At 40.5% G+C, this 14,319-nt stretch overlaps 1 protein-coding gene across 1 annotated transcript in view; it reads right to left on the bottom strand.

Moving 5' to 3' along the window:
• Nucleotides 1-5,944: 5,944 nt before the first annotated feature.
• LOC148511760 (transmembrane protein 151B-like) overlaps nt 5,945-14,319 on the bottom strand; it is a 74,189-nt gene continuing 65,814 nt past the window's right edge. The window contains exon 3 of the mRNA XM_088482776.1: nt 5,945-7,378. Coding sequence (XP_088338902.1) covers nt 5,945-7,378 — 1,434 coding nt within the window. The remainder of the gene's footprint in view (nt 7,379-14,319) is intronic.

Below are 14,319 nucleotides of genomic sequence, written 5' to 3'. Positions count from 1 at the left end.
GTCAAAAAAATTCCATAGGGCTTATTTTCGGGGTAGGGCTTATTTTAATTAACATTGACAGCAATTTAAATAATTCAATACAATTCTTTACTTACTTTTATTTTTTTCCCTCTTTTTCTCTCCTCTCCTCCGCGACGCTGCTGTAAATGACGCTGCCACGCACGCCAGCTGCCGTGCGCTCACTGTGAGAGAGTGAGACGCTGCAGCTGTGATTGGATGCCACTGTTAAATCAGGGACCGGACAAAATGGGGATTTTGATAGGGCTTATTTTCGGGGTAGGGCTTATTTTGGACCGTTTTTCAAAAGTAAGGGTAGGGCTTATTTTCGGGGTAGGTCTTATTATCGGGGAAACACGGTATATATATATATATATATATATTTACTGTATATAAGTACACCTTACTGGGAATTATTACTGACATTAGAAGTCACTTTCTGTGGCCTTTATAGACTAATTCTGCATCATATGGAAATAAAATGTATTGCTGACTTAAAATATCTCCATAAGTTACAGTTGGGAGTACATAAGGCCAAATATAACTTACCCATGTATAAATTGATATCACATACATGAAGTATAATAATTATATTTATTATCTCCGCTGTAAGGCCACTACCACTAATAAGCTATAATGTTTCTGCACTGTGTAGAAAATGTATGCATAAAATTAAGTTAATGTTCTTAAATGAAGTTGACATGAACTTTGGATAAAATAATGAGTAAACTTACAGCTTAGCACCTATTCATAAGCATTACAGATATTTCATGTCACTAACAGAGGTAAGATATTGTATCTACAGAGCTTTGATACATGTCAGTAACAGCTGGCATATAATGTACTCTTGGAGGCAATTTCATTAAGACACATTATGTGAGAGGTTTTGAATGTATGTCCATTACAGGGGGACAAAGTAATGTTTAATGATTATGAAATTAAAAGGGAAAATATCAGGTAAAGAAAAATGACAACTTTCGAAGGAAGATTTAGGGAAGATTTTCATTAATAGTCACATTTGCAAATATATAAATTATATATAATAACTAAATATACAGAATCTACTTAACTCCATCCACACTCCATAATATTTTGCCATCCATAAATATTGTTGGGGAATTTGTGGAAGGGAAGGAAATTGCCAAGAATTAAGCCCTCCTGGGCAAATGTTACTAATTTACTGTTTCAAGTGACAGATGCTAATATTACACTCCTAACATGGTGTTACTCCATTTCCTCTTTAGATTTTAGGGTATATAACAAGGGCTTGGGTACTGGATCGGGTTACCGGCAGTCAGAATCCAGACAGAGGCATCCCGACTTTCAGAATTCCAACCCAAATAGGTAAGTGTCTTAACTTTACCACCTAACCCTCCCCCTAACCCACATTTCCAGCAGCCTAACTGTAACCCTCCCCTCTTGCAGTCTAGCCCTAACATTTCCCCCCCTGCAGTCTAACCCTCCCCCTAGTGCCTAACCCTAACCTTCCCCCTAACCCTAATATCTACTGTCAGGATGCCAGTGGTCGGGATTCTGGAGCCAGTCTACCGACTGCTGTCCCATAACAAGTACTGTATGTAGGCACATTCAATGCACTGCACTTACCCAGCACTGGAAAGAACAGCATCATGTTCACATGTCCAAAATCATAGCTAAAGTACTTATATATGGAGACTTTTCATTGTACATATCTAACTGCTGCCCTGATGAAGTAGCACTTATGGCACAATACGCTACAGAACTAGCTAGTCAGCATTAGATATGCGGTTAACTGTAATACATACTCAATATTCCTAGAATTAATTAAAACTTTGGTGGACTGATAGACCTTATTTCCTACTGTATCACATCCTTCTAATGTGTCATTGTTCGATATTCATTAGGATCCCCACTTTCTGAGCACGATTATAATTGGATGGGTTTTTTTGTATGATTAATATCTCTTGTATTTTTCCTTGTTTACCTCTTCCCATCCCCATCCCCATTTTTTTCTTTCTGTATCCGCCACTCCCTCTTTAAATTAAAAAAATATATAATAAGTTTAAAAGAAGACCAGACCAGATTAAGGGGATTAAAGTGGAACATTTACCAGTAGTACTCAACCTTAAATCATTCATCTTAGATCTTCAGAATAATAAATGCATTTGTGGGGATGTATCCTGCTGTCCCTTGTGATAGTATTAACTGTCCTATTAGACAAGAGGACATAAGTTCTGATGAGGCTCAACTTAACCTTCAGGGCAAAACAGGGCATATTGTAGGTATGGCTTCGGGGGTTGGTTGCTGGTCCTGTTTTGTCTACATTATTTATATATGTATGTCTGAGGACATGTAAACTGAAAATCCTATTGTAAAGGTACAAGAAGGACATTACAGGAAATAGTTTGTGGCTGCTCTGTAGGACGTCTTATAGAAAGGTACATGTTAAATCTTAGCAACCATTACCGATCAAACTTTTGCCAAATACATATCTGAACGTTTTGTGAGCCTTAAATGGGTTGGGTATGGGATGCCGGCAGTCAGGATCCCAACAGGGCTAGCATACCGACACTTGTTGTTCAGTATGCTAACCCTCCCCCTCTCCCTACCCTAACCCTCCCTCTTTGGAGCCTAACCCTAACCTCCCCCCTAGTGCCTGAACCTGACGTCCCCCTTCCCACACCCGAAATCCAACTTTCCCCCCTTAGTGCCTAACCCTAACCCTCCCCCTATTGCCTAACCATAACTCTCCCCCCCACCCTGCTACTTACCTTTGGTATCCCGGCAGTTGGGATTCCGGGGTTGGGATTGTGAGAGGCGTCAGTAATATCAGCGCCGGCATCGCAGCCGCCGGGATATTGACTGTATAACCCTTGAAATATGAGAATAAAATCAACTATACATTCTAATGAGAGGAACAAATTAGGATGACTGACAAATAACCAAAGATGAGGGTTAAACCCTTACTGGGATTTACCTCCTGATTTATCCGTCAGTCACACGTTGGTAGCAAATTCTGCAGTTACCAGATTAGAGAAGGATTATGTAACAGGACATTTGGCCAACTCATAGGGTTTCTCAGTCTAACAACTGCTGTGCTATGTCTAGACACTGCAGTTATGTTATATATAGGGAGCGGTCATAAATCTGGTAAATTCATGTCTCTCTCTATCTTTTTCTTACTGTATTTATGCCCTGATGATAGTGTTTATTTACACTGAAAAGTTGGATTGAGACATGTGGTCATATTGCCTAATAGTAGTATTTGAATCATTTAAAGACCCGAAGTGCCATCCCTTCCTTCCTAAGCATAGTAACACAGTATAGGTACAACATTTGACACAATGGGCCTGATTCTGAGTAGCACACATATCCGATGTTCACAGAGTTCAGCGATTCATAGCTGCATATAGTGGCGCAATTGTGATTGAGATGCACAGTATCCGAAGTATACTGGAAATGTGCTGGATGTTACTGGGCAGTGACTGGGAGTTGACTATTTAGATGCACAGAGGTAGCCCGATGTATGGGCGTGTTATAGGAGTGTCATGGGCACATCACTGATGTGGTTGCCTACACAGATGCTTAATCTCTCAAATAGGAGGTCATACTCAGATGGAAGGTCTGCACCTACCACAGGGCTGGTGCAAATTTCAATGTTGTGACCATGGTTTGCATCTAAAGATGCACAAAGTAGGCACCCTAGTCCTTGCACAGTCAGACGCGTGATGGGATCAGTATGATTTACTGGTTCAAATCCCAACAGCAGAAGCCCGGCAGGTAAGTATTTTTTTCCATTTACTAATCTAACCTCCCCCCCCCTAACCATAACCCTCCCTTAGGGGTGCCTAACTCTAAGCTCCCCCCCAAGTGCCTAACCCTAAACGCCCTCTAAGTGACTAAACCTAACCCCCCCTTCCCTGCTGCCTAACGCTAAGTCTCCCAGGGGGGTGCCTAACCCTAACCTCCCCCCCGGGGGTGCCTAACCCTAACCATCCCTTCCCCTAGCCTAACCCTAACCTCCCAGGGGGGTGCCTAACCCTAAGTCCCCCCCCCCACACGGCTGTCCGCGCCTGGCTTACCTTCGATCGGTAAGCCGGTTGTTGGGCTCCCGGCGTAGGTGTAATGACAGGCGTCGGTCATTAGACAGTTGCCAGGATTAAACAGTCGGGATGCCAACGATCGGCATTTAGACCGTCGGCATCCCGACTGCATTCCGGCTGTAATGGCTGATACTACCATTAGCATAAGGTTGCAGGCGCGACTACGGCAAAAGACGCTAAAGCGTTTGCAGCAACGCGCCACTCAAAATCAGTCCCTTTTCTGTAAACTGCAGTACACTATCAGAATACACATCTGTAACTGTGACTTTATCATGGGACACCCAAGTGAATGTTTTTATGATTTACAGTACACATGTACAATATGTTTGTAAGAATATATATTGATTGGAATCAGCAAGTATTTCCTGGATTTGTCCCCACCTACTGTATTAGAAGGTTGAATTAGTGCAGCATAGTGCTGGTAGGTTGTATTAGTGCAGCATAGTGCTGGTTTTGTCGTGTTTTACAGCTAGAACTGGCAAGACAGTCCGGCCTGGATGTATTACATTGTAAAATGTACATGTGTTTTGTATTGTTACATTTTTTAATTTGACATCTATTATAACACTTGACAGCAAAAATCCATTATTGTTTTAAATATCTTAATGTATTTATTTATTCACAGAAGTGTTTTGGAGCACTAAGGCAATTTATGAGAGTGGCCCAGGGAAGCTAAACTGTAATCTTGTCCTGGTCAGAACCAGGTTTTGAGAGTGAGGGCATTTTTCATATGGTATACCATAATAAGATGTGCCACAATATGATACACCATAATAAGATATACCACAATATGATATACCATGATAACATATACCACAATATGATATACCATAATAAGATATACCACAATATGGTATACCATAATAAGATATACAACAATATGATATACCATAAGATATACCATAATATGATATACCACAATAAGATATACCACAATAAGATATACCACAATACGGTATACCATAATAAGATAAGATATACCACAATATGATATACCATAATAAGATATGCCACAATATGGTATACCATAATAAGGTATACCACAATATGATATACCATAATAAGATATACCATGATAAGATATACCACAATAAGATATACCATAATAAGATATACCACAATATGATATATCACAATATGATATACCATAATAAGATATACTACAATATGATATACCATAATGAGATAGACAACAGCTCATTAGTCACCATCTCCACCTGATTTCTACTGTTTGTGAATCTGTCTTTTCATATAAAGCCACTTCATATACTGGTCTATGGCCCACCAAAGTTTGTTTAGCGAGATCGTTTTTTCACAGAAAATCTTTAACTTGGAAACGTTATTTTCCTGGAAAATCGACGTCTAACCAATTAAATTAACAGAATTAGTAGACATATAGTAACTAGTAACTTGAAAATATCTCACTGTGTTTAGGGCACAGAAGAACACATGATGTGGTTCCTATTGACAACGATGTGGGTTTTGCAGATTTAGGTCTCAAAAGTATTAGAGCTCTCTAGATTTAAATGGTCTTTTTTCTTGAACCCTTACATCCATTTAAAATCATTTATTGCATTTTGTTATTTTAGAGTTTAAACATGAATGAAGCAAACCAGTCTTGACTCTTGTGTAGTGCATTATGTAACAATAAAGATATCCAGGACATTCAACTGTCAGCTCCCGAAAACTTTGGTGAGGTGCAGATTTGTGTCTTATTTTCTTGGTTTATTATTTTTTGGAATAATGTTATTTTCTTATTTTTCTCTACAGGTGCCTAGCATACTGTGTGTCATTGTGTATGTGTTTTACCATATGTTTGGAGCTCACACCGTGTAACTGCACTACTAGCATCATGGTATATTATATCACAAGGAGGTCTCCATGCAGGAGGAGCGGTGTATACAGAAGTTCCTGTTTCGGCAGCCTTCCTGGCGATGTACTATAAGCACAGGAAAAAAGCGGGCGTCGTGGTAAGTGGGTGGGTTTTCATTAATAGCCAGTTGGCTGGAATAGGAACAGCACCTGTCATCCTGGCATACACGTTCTGCCAGGCTACTGCTGCGGCTCCTCCAAAGACCTGTCCTGTGGGATCCATGCAGCTGACAGAGGGAGAAACGGCTAGTGCTGAGGGAGTGGTGAGATGGCCCACCGCTACAGCTGTGCATGGCATGGCGGGAGAAGATAGAAGAACTGCTTGATGCCCTATTGCAGCCTTCACAGCCACGCAAAACACTGCTATATCCGCAAGCCGTGTAGCCATTGCATAGTGATGCATCTGTTAAGTCCATCAGCACTGCCTCTGAATAGCTGGGAATCAGCTGGCGGTTGGTACATATATGCCATTCCAGTTCTGTGCTGTCAAAGGTGCTGACACGTGGCATTCTGAATCGGTATATGGGCTCCTCTGCCACTCCTGAAGCCCTATACTCCATTCCTAGCAGTTTCTCAACATGATAATGAACATGGGCAGTCTGATATTCAATGAAAACCCGTAGTGGCCATGACAGCATAAGCAAGGATGCTGCCCAAAAAGCATAGTGCGAGACATACCATGGTAGCCGTTCCAGGTTCACATACGCAATTACTAACTCCTTGAAGTCCACATTTTTCAGCTGCATTCCTTCCCTTGCCTCCATATAGTCATCCAGGCCTTCGATCTCTGTGAAGAAGCGAGCACGCTGGGTGAGATAGGAGTTCTCTGACTCTAGGTTGGCAAAGCTGAAGCACTTGGTGAACTTTAATTTGGTGGCAGGGTGGCGATCCAGATCCAACAAATCTTTGGAAATGTCTTTTATGCCACAATGAGAGTATTCAAACTCTGCTTCAGCCACGTGAGTGTTAACTCGCTCATGGTAGACCTGAGTAGTTGTATAGGCGTCGCCATGGCGGTAGCGTGTGACTTGTCTAGTGCGCCTGACAAAGTGGTAGCTAATGGCCTTCCACCAGATGCAAGGCGTAGCTTGACGCATACGCTGTATCTGGTCATAAACACTGCTGACATCGGCCTTATGCTGAAGGTCACTTTTGGCATGGCAGTGCCAACATTCTACCAGGTAGACCACGTAGAGCATTGCAAGAAAGGCCAAGGGAATGTAGACATAACCATCCGAGCAAGGACTACCATGGTATATCATGGACCTGCCCTTAAGAGAGCTGTCGAAACTGAGTTTGGTAACACTTGTAACCTGGCACCAGGTGACGGAACAAAGACATACAAACATGAGGATAGAGAGGAGAAGACATTTCCAATGAGTCTCCCGGCACATGGACGCACTCAAGGACTGCTTCTCTGGACGTTGCTATGGGAAGCCAAAGAAAGAAAAAGTCAAGTGAGAAAGTGACTAGACAAAATAAATAAATATATAAACAGTACAGACAGTATAAACAGAAACTACAGAACAATTTTTTTAATGAACAATAAAGAGAGTGAGAATTTTCTAGTATCTTAAATTTAACAATATACCAATTATTTTATCCTTTAACATATCCCAGTCCAAGGGCTATCATAATAAACAATCTGCCTTGTAGATATGAAGCTCTTGGTGAAATAAAAGAAAATCTATTTAGTAAAAACTGCAGGTTGCAGTAACGGAATAGTAGGGGGAGCAGCTGCTATTATGCCACGGGGAGGGTGGGGCCTGGCAATGCTAGACCAGACAGAGGCAGTGCAGGAAGATACATCTGGGATAAGCCACGAGTACAGTGTCAGCGGGTAGCCGCCGCAGACCTCGGAGAGAGACTGATAGCCCGCCCTGCCAGGAAGAGTAAGTACCGACGGGTCTAGGCGGCCTGACACAGCATTACTACAGATACACTGCCGCTGAACACCCAAGAGATCAGGTAGATGAATAAGACAGGGAGCTACCTACTACACAGTAACGACTACCTTATCACCAGGGGACTAACAGGACAAGTATGGTCATTGAACGGCGGACACTCAACTGAATTATTTAACCATTACATACATTCCCAGTGGTACCAGGACAATCCATTGATCATCTGTACCTCCCCCAATATCCTGTCTACCCCCACTATCATTCACAACTGTCTTTGTCTCTTACACCTATCCAAACACACCCTCCCTCCCTCAATTGGCACTTTATATTTGTCCTGTTATGTGGTGATTTATAATAACAACTAGATGCCGGCTGGCAGGGCTGGATTGAGGGTCACATGGGCCTGGAGCTTAAAATGATCAAGGGCCTATTATGAAAAGCAGAGAAGGTGTAACCATTACTGTGTGGGTGTGGCCAGTGCCATGTGGGTGTGTACACACCCTATACTACCAGCCCCAATGTCTCCCCAAATATGTAAAAGAAAAAAAAAGCTTCATTTTGTGAGGGAACTAGAATTTTTTTTTACTACTTATGATTTATGGCTGACCTTGTGGACAGCAGATGGACAGTCAACATCATGCTGTCATGATGATGGGCCTATTTTTATGTGAAGGCCTGGAGCTGTAGCTCCATCCGCCCCATTGTTAATCTGGCCCTGCCGGCTGGTAATAAGGGACACACACTGTATTTCAGTCAACTTATAGCATTGCAAGATACAATATTTTATCCTCATATCAAAATTTTAATAAAATATACTGTTATTTGACGAGACATTTATTGCATCCATTTTATTCAAAACAAGGGAGAATATATATTAAGGTTGAGCGCTGTGGTACCATAATACTTTGAATGCTGATTATTGAGGGTGGTTACCTCCTGTGCCTATAGCCGCTCCCGCCACAAGAGTGATAGACCGTTTTGAGCGCCTGAACATACAAAACGTTTAGTTAGTAGATGGTAGACAGCCTCCTAAATATCCGCTGTGCCTTTTCTGTACACAAGGTGAAGCACAAACCGCACTTCGTTGCGCATGCGCCAGATATGTACATGCTTAAAAAAATGGACTCTGCCCTGTTCTTCTGAGATCCACGGGATAGTGGTAGTGCACTTGGAGACCTGGAGAAAGTGAATTCATCGGGAAGAGATCTAATTTAGTAAGTTAAATTTCTATTTTTGCCTTTTAAAAAATAAAATTATATAAACACTACTGCACTACGTGATATATAGCAGCTCATTTTGCAAAATATACAAGTAAATAAGTAAATAAAAATGAGCGCTGCTATGTGTGTGTGTGTATTTAGTTCTACTCTGCATGCAATATATACTTTATTAACAAGATTGTTATATTAAAATGCTTATAGCCCTCTTATAAAAGGGTAGGAGGAGAGTTCCGTCTCGTTTGCCGGCTGGTGTTATTAGGAAAAGTAGCCTGATGAACAGTGGTACTGGCTAGCACTAAACTGTCCCTCTCTTCCTCTCTTACCTCCTGGCATCCAATACTGGGTGGCAGGTCTTCTTATTGCCACTGCTGCCGTGAACGAGAGACCACACACTGCACCTCATTCAGAGGCGGTCGCTCGGGAGCGATCGGTAGCACCCAAAGTGATCGAGAATATGCAAAACGAGCGCTCAGTCACAACGCACATCGTAAGCACGGAAACACCCACAACAATGAACGCACACCTCCTATCTCTACGGCCTAATTCAGAGTCGGTCACAGGCGGCAACCTACGTCAGCACGATTAACACCTGTTACAGTGTTAATTGCCTACAGACATCGGTTGAGGCAGAAACCATTGCCTGCACTCACAATGCTTAAGGTAGAAACATTTCAACAAAAGAAAACGAGGCACAAGAGGAGGAAAGAAGTACTCGAAAACAATAAGGAGTGATGAAGCAAATATCAAAGAAAGCATCTTTAATCTAAGTAACAAACAACTAACAACAGACCAAGCTAATGTCCTCAAAAAAGGCCTTAAATTTGCACCTCAGTCAAGCAGCAACAAATTCCACCTATTCATTGATACACAAAAATTCATTAGAAAATTATGTCTGAAGAAATATTTTCTGAAAGATGCTCCTACAAGAGAGGCTATACCACAAACAAGGGAGTATCTACACACAGATTATAGACCCCAATCAACATTCTTTCCGGCACATATGAAGGGCCCCCATATAACCACTTTTCAACGACTGATAGAAGAGGAGATTACTAACTTACCGGACAAACAAAAAATATCATACAATTTCACAAGAGAAGAAATACAAAGTCTGAAAGAATTAAAAGAAGATAGTTCAATTGTGATAAAACCGGCAGACAAGGGAGGAGGTGTGGTCATTATGGATGTGGAAAAGTATAAAGAAGAAGCTACCAACCTCCTCTCAGATACAAATACCTACATTAAACTTCAAAAAAAACCCACAAAGGAATTCAAAGATATCCTACAATCACAATTGGATGAAGGCCTACAATTGGACATCATAACAAAAAAAGAATACGACTTCATCAGTATAGAATACCCCAGGATTCCGACCTTTTACCACTTACCAAAGATTCATAAATGCTTAGAAAAACCACCGGGAAGACCTATAGTGTCGGGTATTGGATCATTGACGGCAAATCTATCTAAGTATGTGGACCACTACTTACAACCTTTAGTATCACAACAGAGGAGTTTCCTTAAAGATACGATGCATATGCTCCAGATATTAGACACCATAGAATGGAAAAACAATTACATATTATGCACGAGCGACATTAAATCTCTATATACAGTCATCAATCATAAAGATGGATGCAACGCAACCCGGCACTATTTATCAACACTAACACAAATTTCAAACAGACAAATTAACTTCATTATGGACAATATAGATTTCATATTAACAAAAAATTATTTTTGGTATGAGGACACCTACTTCCTGCAAGTGAAAGGTACCGCCATGGGCACATCATTCGCACCAAGCTATGCCAATTTATTTGTAGCTTGGTGGGAGGACAGTCATATATGGCAGAACAACCCGTTTCTAGACAAGATAAAAATATGGCGAAGATACATAGACGACCTTTTTTTCATATGGGACGGGACGGAGGAAGAACTAACGGAATTCTTCAAAATGATGAACACCAAAACCCTTAACCTAGAATTCACATCGACCCACAGCAAAGAACTGGTTATCTTTTTAGATCTAGAAATTTTTGTCAAAAACGACCACCTACAAACAAGAAACCATTTGAAAGAGGTAAATGGAAATAACATTCTACCAGCCCAAAGCAACCACCACAAGAAGTGGATTAATAACATTCCGGGGGGGCAATTTCGCCGTCTTAGAAGAAACTGTACGGAAGACACAACCTTTAGACAACAAAGTACAGAAATGAAGGGTAATTTTGTTCAAAAAGGGTATAAAGAAGAATATCTGGAATCTGAAATCAACAAAGTGTCCAAACTCAATAGAAAAGATCTAATAAAGTACAAACCAAAGAAACAAGAAGATTACGGACCATTATCATTCATCACACAATATAACAGTAATCACACAATCTTTGAAAAGATTTTGCATAAACACTGGAATATTTTACTTCTGGACGAAGAGGTGAAGAAAATACTTCCGGAAAAGCCAAAAATAATATATACCAAAGCAAAAAATCTAAAACAACAACTGACCAGAAGTTTTCTACCTACAAACACTTTGAATAAAGGAAATAAAGAAAAAAATGGATTCTACTATTGCACAAAATGTGTAGGTTGTAGAAATCAAACAACAGGTACAAAACCTATTCTGGAATTTACTTCAAAAACAACAAAGAAACAACACAAAATTCTGAATGCAATTTCCAGTGAAACAGAGGGTGCCATATACTTACTGGAATGTCCATGCGGCATACAGTATGTGGGACAAACAAAGAGAAAAATCAAAACACGAATTTACGAACACATCAATAACATCAAGAAAGGATTAATGACTCACAGTGTATCAGCCCATTTCCACCAACTACATAGAAGAAACCCAGAAGGCTTGAAATTTATGGGCATTCAAAAAGTGACCCCCAATTGGAGGGGTGAGGACATAATCACTTTATTGAAAAAAACTGAAACAAAATGGATCTATATGTTGAGAACTTTGGACCCATATTGGTTGAATATAGACATTGAACTAAAAGCTTTTTTATAAATTTTTAAAAATGACATAGAATTCCTAGTATATATCTTCATACATGACAATATCCTTTTAATAATTTTACACACACATAGTATTTATAGAATGAGCGGCGAAAAGGCAAGAAATACAAATGACTAATATATGGATTTTAAAGTGGATTTTATTTAAAAAAAAAAAAGTTGACAACACATGGTTGCCACCAAAAAAAGAAGGAAGTCACAAGGTACAGACTTCCTGTTTTAACTTAGCACTTAATAAAGAACAGTATAAATAGAGGCAATGAGCAGCCCAATCCCTATCCTTGACAAAGGACCCAGCGAGGTCCGAAACGCGTTGGAGCAGGAGAGTTTGGAGTCACGTGGAACAGTCCTCACCACTAGAGCCTGCAGATACCCGGCTCCCGCGGCCGCACTTACAGCGCTGCAAGCAGAGTCGTGTTCCGGAGTGAGAAGGCACCCCGTGCAAGGGAGAAGACCGCCGCTATCACCGGACATTCTGAGGTATAGTAAGGGACAGTTAGGAGAGGAACGGGCATACGGACTCCCACCCACAGCAACGCTGATAAGATACCAGCAAGCTGCCACTCTCATTAGTAACAAAAGAGCATAAACATATATGTGTTATTTGTATGTTTGTTTTGTTTGTCCGCTCAGATCACCACAAGCGCTTAAACACTTTTTGCACTATTACTATTTTAATTTTAAGCAGCTAATTAGTCAAGCGCATACACTCCATTTCTTCCATCTTTCATTACCTCTCCACCCCCCTCTCCTCCACTTTTTCTCTTCCTCTCTCTCTTTTTTATTCCTCTCCCTTCTACCCACCTGTCTCCCTTTTTTCTTCTTCGCCCTCTTTTATCTTTCCTCTGTTCTTACTCTTAAGTACTGCTCCTCTGTTCTCTTTCTTGAGTCACCATGGCACCTTATACTGACTTAAGTTAGCTTTGATATTGTTCCCCTTGGACTGGAGGCTTGCCCTCCTGATATGCACATTAGTTTTTTGTACCATTTGATGCTGTACCTTTCCATGAAAACAAATTAAAACATTGTTTAAAAAAAATGTAATTGATTATTCTTGAGAAACAGGATGCAAGTATCTCCATGAATCTATCAACCAGAGAAACTCAGTGAGAAGTAACATGGAGTATGGCGTGCTGCCCCATTCCTGTCACCCTCCCAACCCTCCAGACCTGTGTAGTGTAGCTGATACTGTAACACAGAGGTCACCTCCTAAAACAATACAGCCTTCAGCTCAGTCTCGGAGGCATGTGTATGCATTAGAGAAGTCAGCATTGGAACCAGTGGGAGCCTATATACAAGTAAACAACAATTTTTCTCGATTCATCAAGAGTTTCAAAAACAGCGCCCTTGAGAATCATCAAGTTCATCTAACATCTCATGGATTTACTAAACAAAAGGCGAAGAGTAAAGTAAAAAAAGGTAAAAGAGGCGACTTCTGAATTCCTTAACCCAATGAATGCAGCTACTACAGAAACACAATATTGGGTCGAAGACGTTTTAAATTATGTACAATTGTATTCCTCTTAATTGGTAAGTTCAGCCCCTCTACATTCTAGGAAAGGAATTTAGGTGAATATTTAACAGAAGATGCTGTTAGACTGCGATGCGACGGAAAGACATATCGTGTTGGTAATATAACGTTCAACTAATTGCTTTACAATCCTGTTCAAAGTTATACTCCTTCATGGTTAAATGCTTTACATTACAACAATGTCGGCATCATGACGTCAGCATTGTCCCATCCATCCATATATATATACGTTGTTGATATAATGACTGTCTAAAAACCACATGTTTTGCCTGAGATTGCATTTTCTAAATAAGGGTATCAATCTCTGTTATTACAGCCTTTCAAGCTGAATTGACCACAGATCCATCTGAAAGGACTGCATGAGCCCTTAGGTCTGGGCATATATTTTACATACAGTCAGATGCATAAATATTGGGACATTGACAGAATTTTCATATTTTGGCCTCTATTCACCACCACAATGGCTTTGAAATGAAACAAACAAGATGTGCTTTAACTGCAGACTTTCAGATTTAATTTGAGGGTAATTACATCCAAATCAGGTGAACGGTGTAGGAATTACAACGGTTTCTATATGTGCCTCCCACTTTTTAAGGGGCCAAAAGTAATGGGACAAACTAAACAATCCTAAATCTAACTTTCACTTTTTAATACTTTGTTGCAAATCCTTTGCAGGCAATTACAGCCTG

The sequence above is a fragment of the Taudactylus pleione genome, unplaced genomic scaffold (assembly GCF_031769625.1).
Source record: "Taudactylus pleione unplaced genomic scaffold, aTauple2 ptg000293l, whole genome shotgun sequence".
Taxonomy (NCBI): Eukaryota; Metazoa; Chordata; class Amphibia; order Anura; family Myobatrachidae; genus Taudactylus; species Taudactylus pleione.
This window is presented reverse-complemented; position numbering and strand designations above follow the sequence as displayed.